General features: G+C 42.8%; 1 protein-coding gene across 1 annotated transcript in view; it reads right to left on the bottom strand.

Moving 5' to 3' along the window:
• Window positions 1-12,866, bottom strand: part of ADGRL4 (adhesion G protein-coupled receptor L4) — a 113,415-nt gene extending 100,549 nt beyond the window's left edge. The window contains exons 1-2 of the mRNA XM_063137030.1: window positions 12,232-12,866; window positions 9,693-9,857 (exon numbers count right to left, since the gene is read on the bottom strand). Of these exons, the coding sequence (XP_062993100.1) occupies window positions 9,693-9,857; window positions 12,232-12,352 (286 nt within the window). The 5' untranslated portion in view covers window positions 12,353-12,866. The remainder of the gene's footprint in view (window positions 1-9,692; window positions 9,858-12,231) is intronic.
• Between the last annotated feature and the right edge of the window lie 239 nt (window positions 12,867-13,105).

The following is a 13,105-nucleotide window of genomic DNA, read 5'->3' as shown; positions in this document are numbered from 1 at the left end:
CAGTGCACCCCGAAAACGATCGTGTAACTCGCCTGTAAAAGAGCCGAGGAAGAAGCGTCCTTGCCGCCGCCGCCACCCAACTCTCTCCTCGCCGGCTGGGACAGAGAGCTCAGGGGAAGAAGGCGGGGTGGAGAGCTTCTTCTGCTCTCAACCCCGCCTTCTTCTGCCGAGCTCTCCGAGCCTGCTGGCGAGGAGGGAGTTGGGTGGCGCCGGCGCCGGCAAGGACGCTTCTTCCTTGGCTCTTTTACAGGCGAGTTACACGATCGTTTTCGGGGTGCACTGGGGGCGGATGGAAGCGCCCTGAGAATGACGTGCGGATTCCCCCTAGGAACTAGTGTCCACAAACTATCCTGTGTAAAGCAAAGGAAGCCAAAATGATCACTGTGCTTCTAAGCACTGTTTCAAACCTGCATGTGAAATCATTTGGCAACTGCGGCTTAAAAGGTAGATTTGCATGTGTACATGAGCAATCCTAGTTCAAAGGACACAGGATGAACTTTCACAACCCTGCAAACACTGGGTTGGATCCAGATGTAGTTATATAAGGGTGAATCTTATGCATGTTTTAGACAGGAAAAAGTCCTACAACTCCCAGCATTCCCTAGCCAGCATGAGAACACTGGGAGTTGTAGGAGTTCCCACCCAACCCGCCTAAACATGCATAAGATTGTGCCATAAAATCATATAGGACTAACTTGTCATGACCATCTAAAGTGACATTGATTGCAATGGCTCTACTCTAAGTATGATATAAAGAGCAATCCTATGGTCCTTGGGCAAGTGTCTCAGGAACCACAGAAAGGCTTGGAAAACCCCTTATGAGCGCTCTGACCTTGGAAATGGGAATTGGAGATTTGCCCCCACCTGCTCGTAGCTGAAATGAAGAGCATCACACCAGCTGCCTCTCCGAAATCAGAAAATCGACCTTGGAGAGGGGGAAAGGGGGGCACTCTGGTGGGTGGGGAGGGGAAGAGACCTGAGAGGCCAGGATACAATTTATCCTGAGACTCCTCCACCCACTTCCAATGCACCCTCACTAGATAGGCTGAAAAGCTCATATAATGGAAATTTTGGAGATCAGAGGACAGGGAAGCAAAGGTCGCTTCTGCTGCCGTTCCTGCCTTGCCAGGTTCAATCTGGCAGGACATAAGAATCTCAGACACCTCTGAATTTGGGAGCTTCCAAGCAGAGAAGGTGCAGCCTAGGGATGTTGTGGGAGTCGGAGAATGGGTGGAGTCAGGAGGACTCTCCCACCCACTTAAATAAGATGAGTTGGATTGGTACTCTGACCGGGAAAAATAAAACTTCTGAGTTCTCATGCATTGTATCCTTACTGTGATTTTCAAGAATGCATTTGCTGACTCTTGTGAAATTATTCAGTTCTCCAGCGAGGCAGCTGTAATATCCTATATGTGGGCTGTCCAAATACTTTGAAAAAACAAACAAAAAACTAGCAAATATAATTGCTTTGCATTTGGAATGGAGAGGCATGATGATTTCTCAGAGTCTTGCCTTCATCTGGAGTAAAGTAGGCCTGTCGGACACCAAACACTTCTCATGACATCTGGGAGAGTTGCCCCTCTTTTCCAGTGGAGATTGATTCATCTTTCAGAGTGTAAATTACAAGCGACATTTGCAAGAGAATCTTGTGGCTATTGTATCTCCACTCTTCCTGCCTGCCGGCCTGTGTAGAACAAAGCTCAGCTTCGTTGCCCTGACATATTTTAGAAAGTTAAAATAAACACTGTGATCACACTGTTTACTTCAGTGTTTTGCATTGTGCTAGCAAAACAGCAAATTGGCAGTCAGCAGTCATGAGACAGTCAGTGCGCAAGATACAGAACAGACTGGGAAAGCTACAAGTATGTCAGCCCATTTTTATTGCCGGAGGTGGGGGGGGGGGCGGAATTCCCCAACATTGCATTTCGATTGGCATCTTGGTCACCCACTGTTATTCGACAGTATTTGAATTGTTTTTGGATAGGGCTGACATATAGCATGGGAGTTCCATTTTTCTGTAACTTAAATGTGATTTATATTCAAAACTAAGACTGTAATTGTTATTGAAAGAAACAGTTCAATCCTAAACTAGATTCCTCATTTACCATTCTCTTTTGCATCCAGCAAAAACATCACCATTAAGTTTCTTCTTGACTTTGGTGCATTCCTTCATTCACTTTACTTATCCACCGTAATCCTGCTGAAAAAAGTTTGTTCATGAGGCTCAGTAGACTGGGTATTTCTCACTATGCATGTGATGACTTTAGCACTCATAATGTGGCAGGAATCCCATAAGGATTAGGAGCTCTATTTATTTATTTATGGCTCACCTTATTACTACTTCTTTTCTTTTCTTTTTTTAAAAGGTGTCTTGTTGGAGTCTTTTCCATTCCTTTATTTATTTTTTGTGGGTTCACTCTTGCATGCCTCCTGAGTTTCATATAACAAGAGCCCTTTGGGGGCACTCTCCCCTCATGAGATACGGTTGCCAAGAGTGCAGTGTACCAAGGCCAAGGGGCTGTCTATATGCGGTCTAAGGCCCGCGGTGGCTGCAAAGCTGCGCTGCGTCAGTTATATGATGTAGCCGCAGATTCACAGCCATGGCAGGGCTGACCTGCAAAGCTGCACAGGAAAAAAGTCAGGGACTTGCCCCAACTTTTCATTGGGAGTGAGGTCACCCTGGCTTTTCCACCATCTGACCTTGCTCTAGGGCCGATCTGGGGTGCAGTCCTGGTGGAAGGTTGATGGCAACCAGGAGGAGGGTGGGGGTAGCTCCAGTACATGGATGACTGCCAGAAACCGTGTGATGTTTTGGAGGAAGGTGGCACCAACTCAGAGCAGTGAAGACAGCCCCCAAGTCATGTTATTGCTGGCACTGTGATGGATGTGGGGTCCATGTATGGGGAGGAGGAGAAGTTTGAAGTGAGAAGCCTGTTCCCTTTGACATTCAGTCTTGGGTCAGATCCTGAAACAGCTTAGGTGAATTTCTAAATTAATTCTGGAATTGGAACATGTGCAGTTTATTTATTTATTTATTTATTGCATGATAATTCCATACCTTTAGTTTGCTAGCTAGGAGCTTTTTGACATGAAATGTTAGTTGGCTGTATCTACTTTCAATTTTGTTGAAGAACTGAGATCTGAGAACTACATTTCCTTTCCTACTTTCTTGCTACATAATCTCTAGGTGGCACTGTGGAGCAGAATAGTGCAAATGCATGAGGAAATCATGCTTTATTTTGCTTTCACAATTAAATGCCGCTTCCCCCTACTCTAAAGAAACCTGCCGAAAGTGCTGGTTAGATACAGATGTGAAACTGGAGAGTCACATCATCATCTGAAGAACCTGTAAACAACAGTGAGTAAGGAATGACAAGCACATGATAAATGTGTTGCATAGAAAAGCTCCAGGACAACATTCCCTCAGTGCAAATCTGTTGGAATTTCATGCCAGCAGTGGGCAGGGACGAACCTAGACATGGGCAGAGTCACCCCATTTTTCTCACTTTCTACCATTCCTCCCCACTTCTCTTTCTGAGACACCATTTCCCCCTCTTGTTCTATCACCCCCTTCACTCTCTCTCTCCCATTGGGTTGCCAGGAGATGGGTGGATCCCACTTGCATGGGAGGCCTGAGTAATAATCTAGTCACAGGATGGAGTCACAGGATGTGTTGTGAGTTTATATGGCAGAAAGAAAAAGCACAGAAACATGCTGCTTGGCCCTTTCTTATCATATACATATCCCAGCTGTACACCAAGGAAGGTGTGTTAGGGTGACCATATGAAAAGGAGGACAGGGCTCCTGTATCTTTAACAGTTGTATTGAAAAGGGAATTTCAGCAGGTGTCATTTGTATATATGGAGAACCTGGTGAAATTTCCTCTTCATCACAACAGTTAAAGCTGCAGGTGCCCTGCCCTCTTTTAAATCTGGTCACAGCATAGCTGCAATATGGCTCCTGCAGCTTTAACTGTTGTGATGAAGAGGAAATTTCACCAAGTGCAACATGCAGACAAATGACACCTGCTGAAATTCCCTTTTCTATGCAACTGTTAAAGATACAGGAGCCCTGTCCTCCTTTTCATATGGTCACCCTAGGTGTGTGTGTGTGTGTGTATTTCTTCCTACTGTATGCACTTCTAGTCCCAACACATTCCTCAGCTACAGTATTCTTTAGGTTTCTCATGCAACTTATGGGACGCACTGACTCAGAACAAGATATTCCCTCCCCCTGCCCCCCTCCCCAAATTCTGGCTAAGATGTTAACATGGACAGAAGTTCCGCTCATGAACCTCTGTCAGTCAGAGGTCTGAATTCAATTTCAGAGAAGGTCTTGGGGGCGGAGTCACATTTCAGGAGTGGGCAGGACCAAAGGCAAGGGGGGAGCAGAGGCAAAAAGCAAGGGGCCAAACATACACAAATGCCAGCATATTGTAGCTTAAAGCCCTTCCTGCCACAGTAACCAAGCCGTAGGAAAGGCATTTCCACCTTTTAGAATGAGAGAATGGAAAGGAGAAAGGGGCCTGGTGTTGTGAAAAGTGGGTGCAGCCCTCTGGGGAACAACAGACGGTCAGATTGGGACCCCAGGAAGCCCAGATTCCCCCTTCCCCCAGGCCTGGGGGACCCCATCCCCATTCTCGGTAGACATTCTTTTATATTTCTCAATCCTCTTTTTGTCATTGGTAATCTGGAAAACACAAAGTATTGCAATCTCTGGGGCTGTTCACATGACATGACAGCTCTCCATGGGTAATTTAACACACAGCAAGGCTGTGGCGCATGCCGGGCTTAGGCATCCACCATTTTGAATATGCATCCCCCATTTGGTGGTGGTTGTGTCATGGGAACCTGGTGAGTGTGGGTTATGCGAGACTGTTTTAGAGTTATGGGAGGGTTGTTTACCCTTCACCTAAGCCACGTTTCCCCAGTTCGCATGGGGGTTGCATATGCAAACTGGGGTCCACAGGTGCCATGGCTCATCCTGGATTAAATAACTCACAACAAGCCACAGTGGGTAATCTGAACCCAGTCACTGCGTCGTATCTAGAATGGCCATTCCATTTATGGAAGACACTGGGATCCAGCAGAGGCTCCATCCTGGAGGAAGGGGCAGGCTCGGCCATCTCTGTCCATTTCCCTTCTCTTTGCAGCCTCCTGCATCACCTCTCATGCTGTTCCAAAGGTTCTACAAGCTCTCCAGAGTAACTTTTCAGCAGGCATTGGAAAGTACAGGGGGAAATTGTGAAGACTGCCTTCCCACCCACTTCCTGCAGCATTTATGGGACTCCACTAATCACTATTCTGAATCCATCTCAATTGCTTCATTAAATAGCAACGGGCTGGTTTTATAACATAATGCACTTACAAAGAATTAATCTGATAAATGTCACTCTTGCCCTCCCCCCAAAAAAGTAGATTGAATGACATTATTGAAAGCAACATCTACTGTTGCTTCTTTGATTATAACAACACAAAACTCCAGAGTTAAGGATGAAGAAAGGAGGCATTTAAATAACACCATTAAGGATATCATTAAAAGCCAGCTTTTACCGAACAGGTGCAAAATTGTTAAATTGATGCTAATGACAGCAACAGTGAATGTTACCACCTAACTAACACGCTTGCACTGTGTGAGCTATTTGGGGAACTGCAGCTTATATATGCACATGAAAGAGAGTCTGCACTGATGAAACCAAAGATTATAAATTAGAAAGTGAAACCAAGGATTATGAATTAAAGAGTAGCAAGCATTCATCTCCAGAAAAGTAGAAGCCCTTTCAATGAAGAAAGGATGAAAACACACTCACCCGCGCCACAAGATCTATCATATCATTAAGCTCCACATTTTTTTAGCTTCAAGCTAATTACTATCTCGACTATCTTTTAATCCTTTTAAGATCTGATCCAATTAAAAGCAGATGGTAAATATGTTCTTAGAAGAAGACAGAGAATATTAACATAGAATTGGGCAATGTGCTGCCTTCTTCAAAACACATCTTTGCTTTCCAAGAATGCAGCCTTCTATGCTACCCAGTTCATACGTATAATATTTCCTTGCTGCAGGGCCAGTCCAAGATATTTTGCTGCCTGAGGTGAGAGACAAGATCCCCCCTCCCATTCCATGTACAAAAACTGAATGGACTGGTAGTTGAATCTTTCTGCAGTACTGGTAGTGGGACAACATTCTGTACCATCCCCTGCCAAAGGCAGCAGGCTAACTTAGGAGGTGCACAGCAGACTGCATTGCCCACAGCTCTCTTCTCCATCACCTTGCTGCCATCTGCCAGCATCTGCTGCCAGAGGAAACTGCCTCATCCTGCCTTATGGCAAGGCTGGCCCTGCCTTCTTGGAGCTTTATTCAGTTAAAATACTTTTATCCTACATTTTTCAAAACAAACTGTTCAAGGAAGCCAACAAGAACTGCCGAGAGAGCTTGTAAACCGCTCAGAAGAGCTTCAGCTATGGGGCGGCATATAAATGGTAATAAATAAATAAAATAAATAAATAAGAAGAATGGTAACAAAATAAAATCATAATCCCATAAAGAGTACTGACATGCTTGAGCAGCTGGATGTGGGTCCTGGGCACCCTGCAGTGGGAAGCTGGGTCTGGGAGCCTCTCATTACATATCATCACTTTGGGGGCATTGAGGAAAATGTAAAATATTCTCCAGGGGTCACCTGATGTGGTCACTTCTGATTATAAAGTTCAATCAAACATATACAAGACAGCAAAAACACAGTAGATCCACCAGTAAAACAGAGAAAGACAAGTGCTCAGCAATCCTAAAACATTTACTCAGGAATCCCACCAAGTTCAATAGGACTTATGGGTAAGGATAGGAAGATGGAAAATAATTTTATACAACATGGATATGGAAACTACCGTGATACCATTAAAACGTTTTTGTAATTATGAAAATGCTTGTGTGCAGAAGATTTAATGGAAGAGGCTGTTTGGTAGTTAATTTAACCATTAGACTGAAGATAGGTACTAAATTAGCATATATGAGAATAGACGGTTCACTTTTCATGGTTCACACCCAGGCTCACCGTTTCACAATTCAGTGATGGGGGACAAATGAGACGTTATTATGGGAGATGCATCAAAGTTCAAAGGTCTAACAGTTAAATTGCCAAACAGCAGCATTTTTATTAAGATAATTTGTTATTCGGTTCTCTGCAAAGCTGCCAATATATTCTGTAAACATCTTTGAAATTGGCCCCCATTTGCACTGGTAGTAATGAACTATGATTGCAAAATAACAAACCTATCTAGAACCTGCCTTGGATCCCCCCCGTCTTTTTTTAATGGTTTTTACAGTATTTGGCTTGGTTTTGAGCCCATTTAGCTTTTTGACATTCATTCTGAGGAGCACACCCAGCACAACAAATAGGCCCAAACCATCCATAATTTGTCCCAATGACTTAGGAGAACTCTTTCCTTTCACACCAATGACAAGACACGAAGGACGTGGCTAGATGACGGGTGTTGAGGGGGATGATGTCACGATTTTATGATTGCGAGTTTGTCCTCCTCGTCTACATGTGGTGTGCAATGTCCCAGGAGGAAGAAGATGTTGCGCCCACCATTTTGGATTTTTTTAAAAAAGGAAAATGAGCACACAAGCCCTCGATCGAAATTGTAAGGTTTTTTTTTTTTTTTAAAAAAAAAAAAACACCTCACGCTTCCCCCACCTCACCCCACCCCAGATGGGCATGGATCCCGTGACCGTGGGAAAGAAATGGAATGAAAGGGTAGGGCGATATCCCAGGCCAAGGGAGGGATCATCCCTCCCTGCTCCCGGGATGCCTTGTGCCTCATGTGGATACAAAGGGACGATCCCCGGGATATCGCCTCATCTAGCCATGCCCTTAGAGTAGCAACCATTTCATGTGGTCAATTGAAAGGGAGATACTACTTGATACACTTGTTTCTCATTGACAGGAACTGAATCCACATGACAGAAACCCTCCATGTGTGAGAGCTGATCTGTAAAAGCCATTCTAGTTAGTCAAGCTATTAGTTTGTAGTTATAGTTATCACATGATGAATATAGTCATTGTGAAAGGAAGCACTGTTAAGTCGTAAGGTTGTTTGTTTTGTTTTTCTGCTTCCTTTCCATAGAAACAGAGATTAGACTGATGAAGTCAGCATTTACCCCCTTTGGAAACACCTTCCCTTTCTATAGTTTTAGATGTCTAAGAAATTCTGAATACATAGAACTGATTTATTTATATTTTCACCACTTTTGTGTGTGTGTGTGTGTGTGTGTGTGTGTGTGTGTGTGTAGGTGTGTATGTGAATTAACTAAAAATGTCCAGGTGATGTATATGGGAAGTGACCCACAAAATGTTGGTTGTTGTTGGTTTTTTACCATATTTTTTTACCATATTTTTTAAAAATAATTTAGATTATTTCCTGCACTACCTCATGACCATAAGGCAGGTAAAAAAAATGATATTAACATGGTTTTGACAGATGGTTCTTTCTTCCATCCCAGAGGTTGTTTGGTCATGCAAAAAGTCCTTCTATGAAATTAGAAATGGAGATGGTAAGAAGTTCAGTTCAGTTCACTTTCGATGAGAATTTACCAAAATTTGCACATTTTCACACAGAAGAAGGGTGGCATCCTGCTATCTGTTATCCAAGACTGTAGGGCGCAAAATAATGGGCTTCAGTTAAAGGAAGGAAGATGTCGGTTGAACATCAGGAAAAACTTCTTAATGGTCAGAGTAGTCAGCTAATGGAACCAACTGCCTAGGATGGTAGTGGTCCTCTGTTGCTGAATTCTTGCACTAAGCAAAGGGTAGGACTCAATGGCCCCCTGAACTCTATGATTTTATGATTCTTCATATTCGGGGGGGGGGAATGAGATTTTAAAAATTTAAATGTTGGAGAAACCAATGTTCATCCATACAGGCCCAGGGCTTTGAGCAGTAGGGGTGCAGCTAGAGGAAGTGTGTGTGGTCATCTGGGGAATCCCAATGGCCAGATTCATCTCTCAGGCAGTCTCAGTTTCCCCACTCCTGTCCTAAGAGCACTGCTTCCATTTAGGGCTCCAGCCAAACACTCTTCTGCGGTCCTCTCTTTCATTTTACACCACAATCCCCTGATTCTCCATTTTTCTTTTCCAAGTGACACTCAGCCTTCCATGGCATGCCCAGTCCTCATTGGGTTGTGAGTTGGTGGCGTATTTTACCTCCTTAGGGTTAAGTTTTGTTGTTGTTTTGTTGTATTTCTGAAAATCTTGGGGGGTTCCTCAGGCATGCTGATGTCTCTCTCTTGTCTCTCATTAGACCCATTTGGCCACCAATCCTGTCAGCACTTACTACCTAAGTTCATTAGTAGAGGGAATGATTTTGTTGGAAACCCTAATTCTCCACAAGACATGCAAAATGCACAAGTTCATTTGGCTTTCCCCAACGAGGTGCCCTCCATTTGTTGTGGACTTAAACTCCTATGAGGGCTAGCGAACATGACCAATAGTTGTGAATGCTAGGAGTTGTAGTCCAAAACATCTGGAAGGCACCAGGTTGGAGGAATACTGAATTAAATTAACCATGTAATCTTCCTATTTCCTTCCTGTATCATGCCTGAAACAGAAGGTTTTCAAATGGAGGGATAGTTAAGAAAAGATACAAAATAACAATGATTTGGAGGAAGTAAAGTGGAGAGCAATTTACTTACCATAACAACCGCTTGCGTCAGGTCCACGTACTCCAGGTCCAGTGAATCCTGGGCTACAATAACAGCCTTGGGCTCCATTACGAACTTCACATTTTGCACGCTCATGGCATGGGATGGTACAGTTCCCGGAGGAGTAGCTAGTGTCCCACAGTGTGGACACAAATGCTAAATGGAATTAAAAACAGATGTCAGTTTTATATATATTAGATCTGTATTGAGTTTTAAAAGTAGTTCTATGCAAACATCTTGAGAAAGATACCAAAAGATAGTTTCTGAATAAGACACAGGTTCTAAAAGAAAATTACAACTCTAATCCAAAAATATTTACAAATATATTAAACATATTTGGACAGGATGATTAAATTTTATGTCTATAGATTTATCTTACTCTCTGTAAGATGCATTCAGCAATCACAAAAATGGTGCAGGTTGCCTCAGTGGTATGGAGTGCCTTCTACCAACTAATGTTGGTGATCAAGTTATGCCTCTATCTAGATAGGGATAACCTGGCTTCAGGTGTCTATGTTCTGGTAAGCTCCAATGCACTTTTTGTGGGCTGCTGCTGAAGACAATTCGGAAACTGCAGCTTGTGCAAACTGTGGCAGCCACGTTGATAATGGGGACCAGAAAGTTTGAATATATAAGACTGATTCTGGCCCACTTGCATTTCTGAGCCTGATTCAAGGTGCTGGTTTTTAACAGAGCACCTCCCCCAACTCAACACAAGCCTATCCGTAAACTACGCGCAACTTCCTCCTCCAAGGGTGGCTTGAAAGACAGCAACAAGGCAAGGGCCTTCTCAGTGGTGGACCCCAATTATGGAATGATCTCCCCAGTGGGGCCTGTCTGGAACCAACATTGCTATCTTTTCGATGCCATATCAAGACTTTTCTCTTTTCCCAGGCATTTAGCAGCATGTGATGAGTTTTAATCAATTTGTTTTGCAGTTTGGCTGATTACTCATAGTTGGTTTTAGATGTATGTTTCTGTGTATACTGTCTGTTGTGGTTTTTATGTTTTTAAATTTTGCTTATTGTTTTTAATGTTGTAAACTTGTAAACTGCCGAGAGAGCGAGAGAGCTATGGGGCACTTTAGAAATCCTTCTTCTTCTTCTTCTTGATTTTCCCTTAAACATCATTTTAAAATTACTTTCCCCCTAAAACTAGTTAAAATTACTTTTTCTGTAACAGTATAACAACATGGAAGATTACATTTCCATGCAGTAGCAATATCATTTTTGATATTGCTCTACCCTCTACCAGTTTTATCAGACTATGGTATGGTCTAGAGAAGCAAATAGCTCAAGCAAAAGGGCCTTTCTTCTGGGGTTGGGTCAAGGACCACAATCATTTATTTAAATTCTCTTTAGGTCTGACAATTGTGGTTGCGATCTGTGTCGTCAAGCAAGTCAGTCTGGGAACTGTTTTTGTTTTGCTGAAGAAAAAGAAAATATAATTGCCAATTAATTAAGGCAAAGAAAAAGGAAGAATTACAGCTCAATCCAAAGTAATCTGAAACATGGTTAACCTATGAGTTCAATGGAGCTTTCTAGTAAGTGGTTTTAGGACTGTAGCTACATTTCAGAACATGATCAATTAGTACCAATTTGTACAGGTTAGCAAAGCTGAATGGCTCATTAATAGACCTGCATATCACTTCTTTGGATCTTAGTCCTAGTGTTACAAGTCTAAGATTAATTACTGCAGGGAAAACAGAAGCTGCCTTCTATGCATAATAATGACCCCCCAAAAATATTGTAAAGGTTAAGATTAAATAACTTGGTAAATATATAATTCAGTTCTTTTCACATCCTCTATTGTATTATGCATTATTAATGTGGTTTTTTTCCCCAGCCGAGAACTTCTTAAGTTTTTTTTTTAAAAAAAAATATCTAGCCATTTGCAAGATGTGGCTTTGGTTTGACAAACTGGATAACGTTCACTTTGAAAAGTTTTACAACAGTGTCTCTCCCTCTCCCTTTTCCAAGGCCTGTCTGTGCCAGTTTTCTTTCCCGCCTCCATCTTATTCATTGTCATCATCAAGTCATTTTATTGTATTTGACTAATAGTCATTACAAAGAGGAAAGCTTGATAGACCATGATATAACAGCATAACACCATGCAATAACAGAAATCAAATTAGTGAATCACCTGCACAGTCTACTGCAATAGCATTCAGAGTGATTGCACAAAAATGTTTGGCAGCTTTAGCAAACAAAGCTATTTTGAGTGTAACATAAGGGTCACAATCTGACAATGAGCAAATTTTCACATGGGAACTTTTCTCCTGTAAGGATGCCAAAATCTGCCCCAGGAATCTCCCCCTCGGATTTTTATACAGGTGACAATACAATAAATAGTGTCAGATATCCTCTACTTCTCCCATACCACAGATACAGAACCATAAGTTTCTGGCAACATGTCTGTATCTGCCATCCAAGAATGCTCTGGGCATGATTTGGAAGCGTAGTTCTGTAAATGAGGTTCTCAAAGAAGCCATCTCACTCTTAATCTTCATTCTACAAATAACATTACATACCTAAAAGCAGGAGAAGTTTCATGGGTGGTGCTTCTCTGGAGTGTTCAGTCTTGAGTCCCTTTGTAACAAACCGACCCGTTCTGAAGGTATGATCATGTGCAAAATGTCCACACATGCCCATTAGAAGAGTTAAATCCTAGCAAATATGCTGCTCTTATACAGTCATTTGCCCTCAGGTAGACGAAGCACAAGGCAGATGCAAATGATGAATAACAAATCAATTGGGGGATAAAAAAAAGAACTACCTAGAAAGACTCATAAAGCAGATGAAGGAAAGTCGATAAGGACAGGGGTGGAGCAAGACATAGACATGAGCACAGAATATGAGTGGATGTTGAAGGTCCAGGAGGTCTTGAAGGCCAAGGAGAAGATTCAAAGAGAACACATGGAAAGAAATGTAGAGCAGTGGAGCAAAAGGCTGAAATTAGAACACTGGGTGGAAATCACCTCGTTCTTGGCAGGTTGTGGAAACCAGACTAGGAATAAAAAGGGGTAATAAACGGAGGCAAATCTACTGCCCCAGCATCCCATCACCCTTGTCTGTGAGTTGTTGAGCACATCAGAGCTCTAGAATCCCCAAAGAAATGGTGAAATCTGCGTTGGCTTCCGTGCTGTGGGTTGACTGCTTCTCTCAGTTATCCAGGCTGTTCCAGTGGCTCTGTGAGTTTATGTCACTTTAAGGGTAGCAACACAAGAAGGAGGTACAGGAAATCCACCAAGACTGCTTTTGTGTGGAAAACAAAGATATAAAGCTGTGGGAGGAAGGAGGAAGGAAACTGAATGTGCAACAAGGAATTTCAGGGCCAAGGCAGGCAAGCTTAAGCAGGGAGGTTCGTGGCGAGATCCTAAAAGGGGTGACGTAATAATAATTAGA

This window comes from Elgaria multicarinata, chromosome 1, assembly GCF_023053635.1.
Source record: "Elgaria multicarinata webbii isolate HBS135686 ecotype San Diego chromosome 1, rElgMul1.1.pri, whole genome shotgun sequence".
NCBI lineage: Eukaryota > Metazoa > Chordata > Lepidosauria > Squamata > Anguidae > Elgaria > Elgaria multicarinata.
The sequence above is the reverse complement of the archived record's forward strand: the minus strand, read 5'-3'. Positions and strand labels throughout refer to the sequence as shown.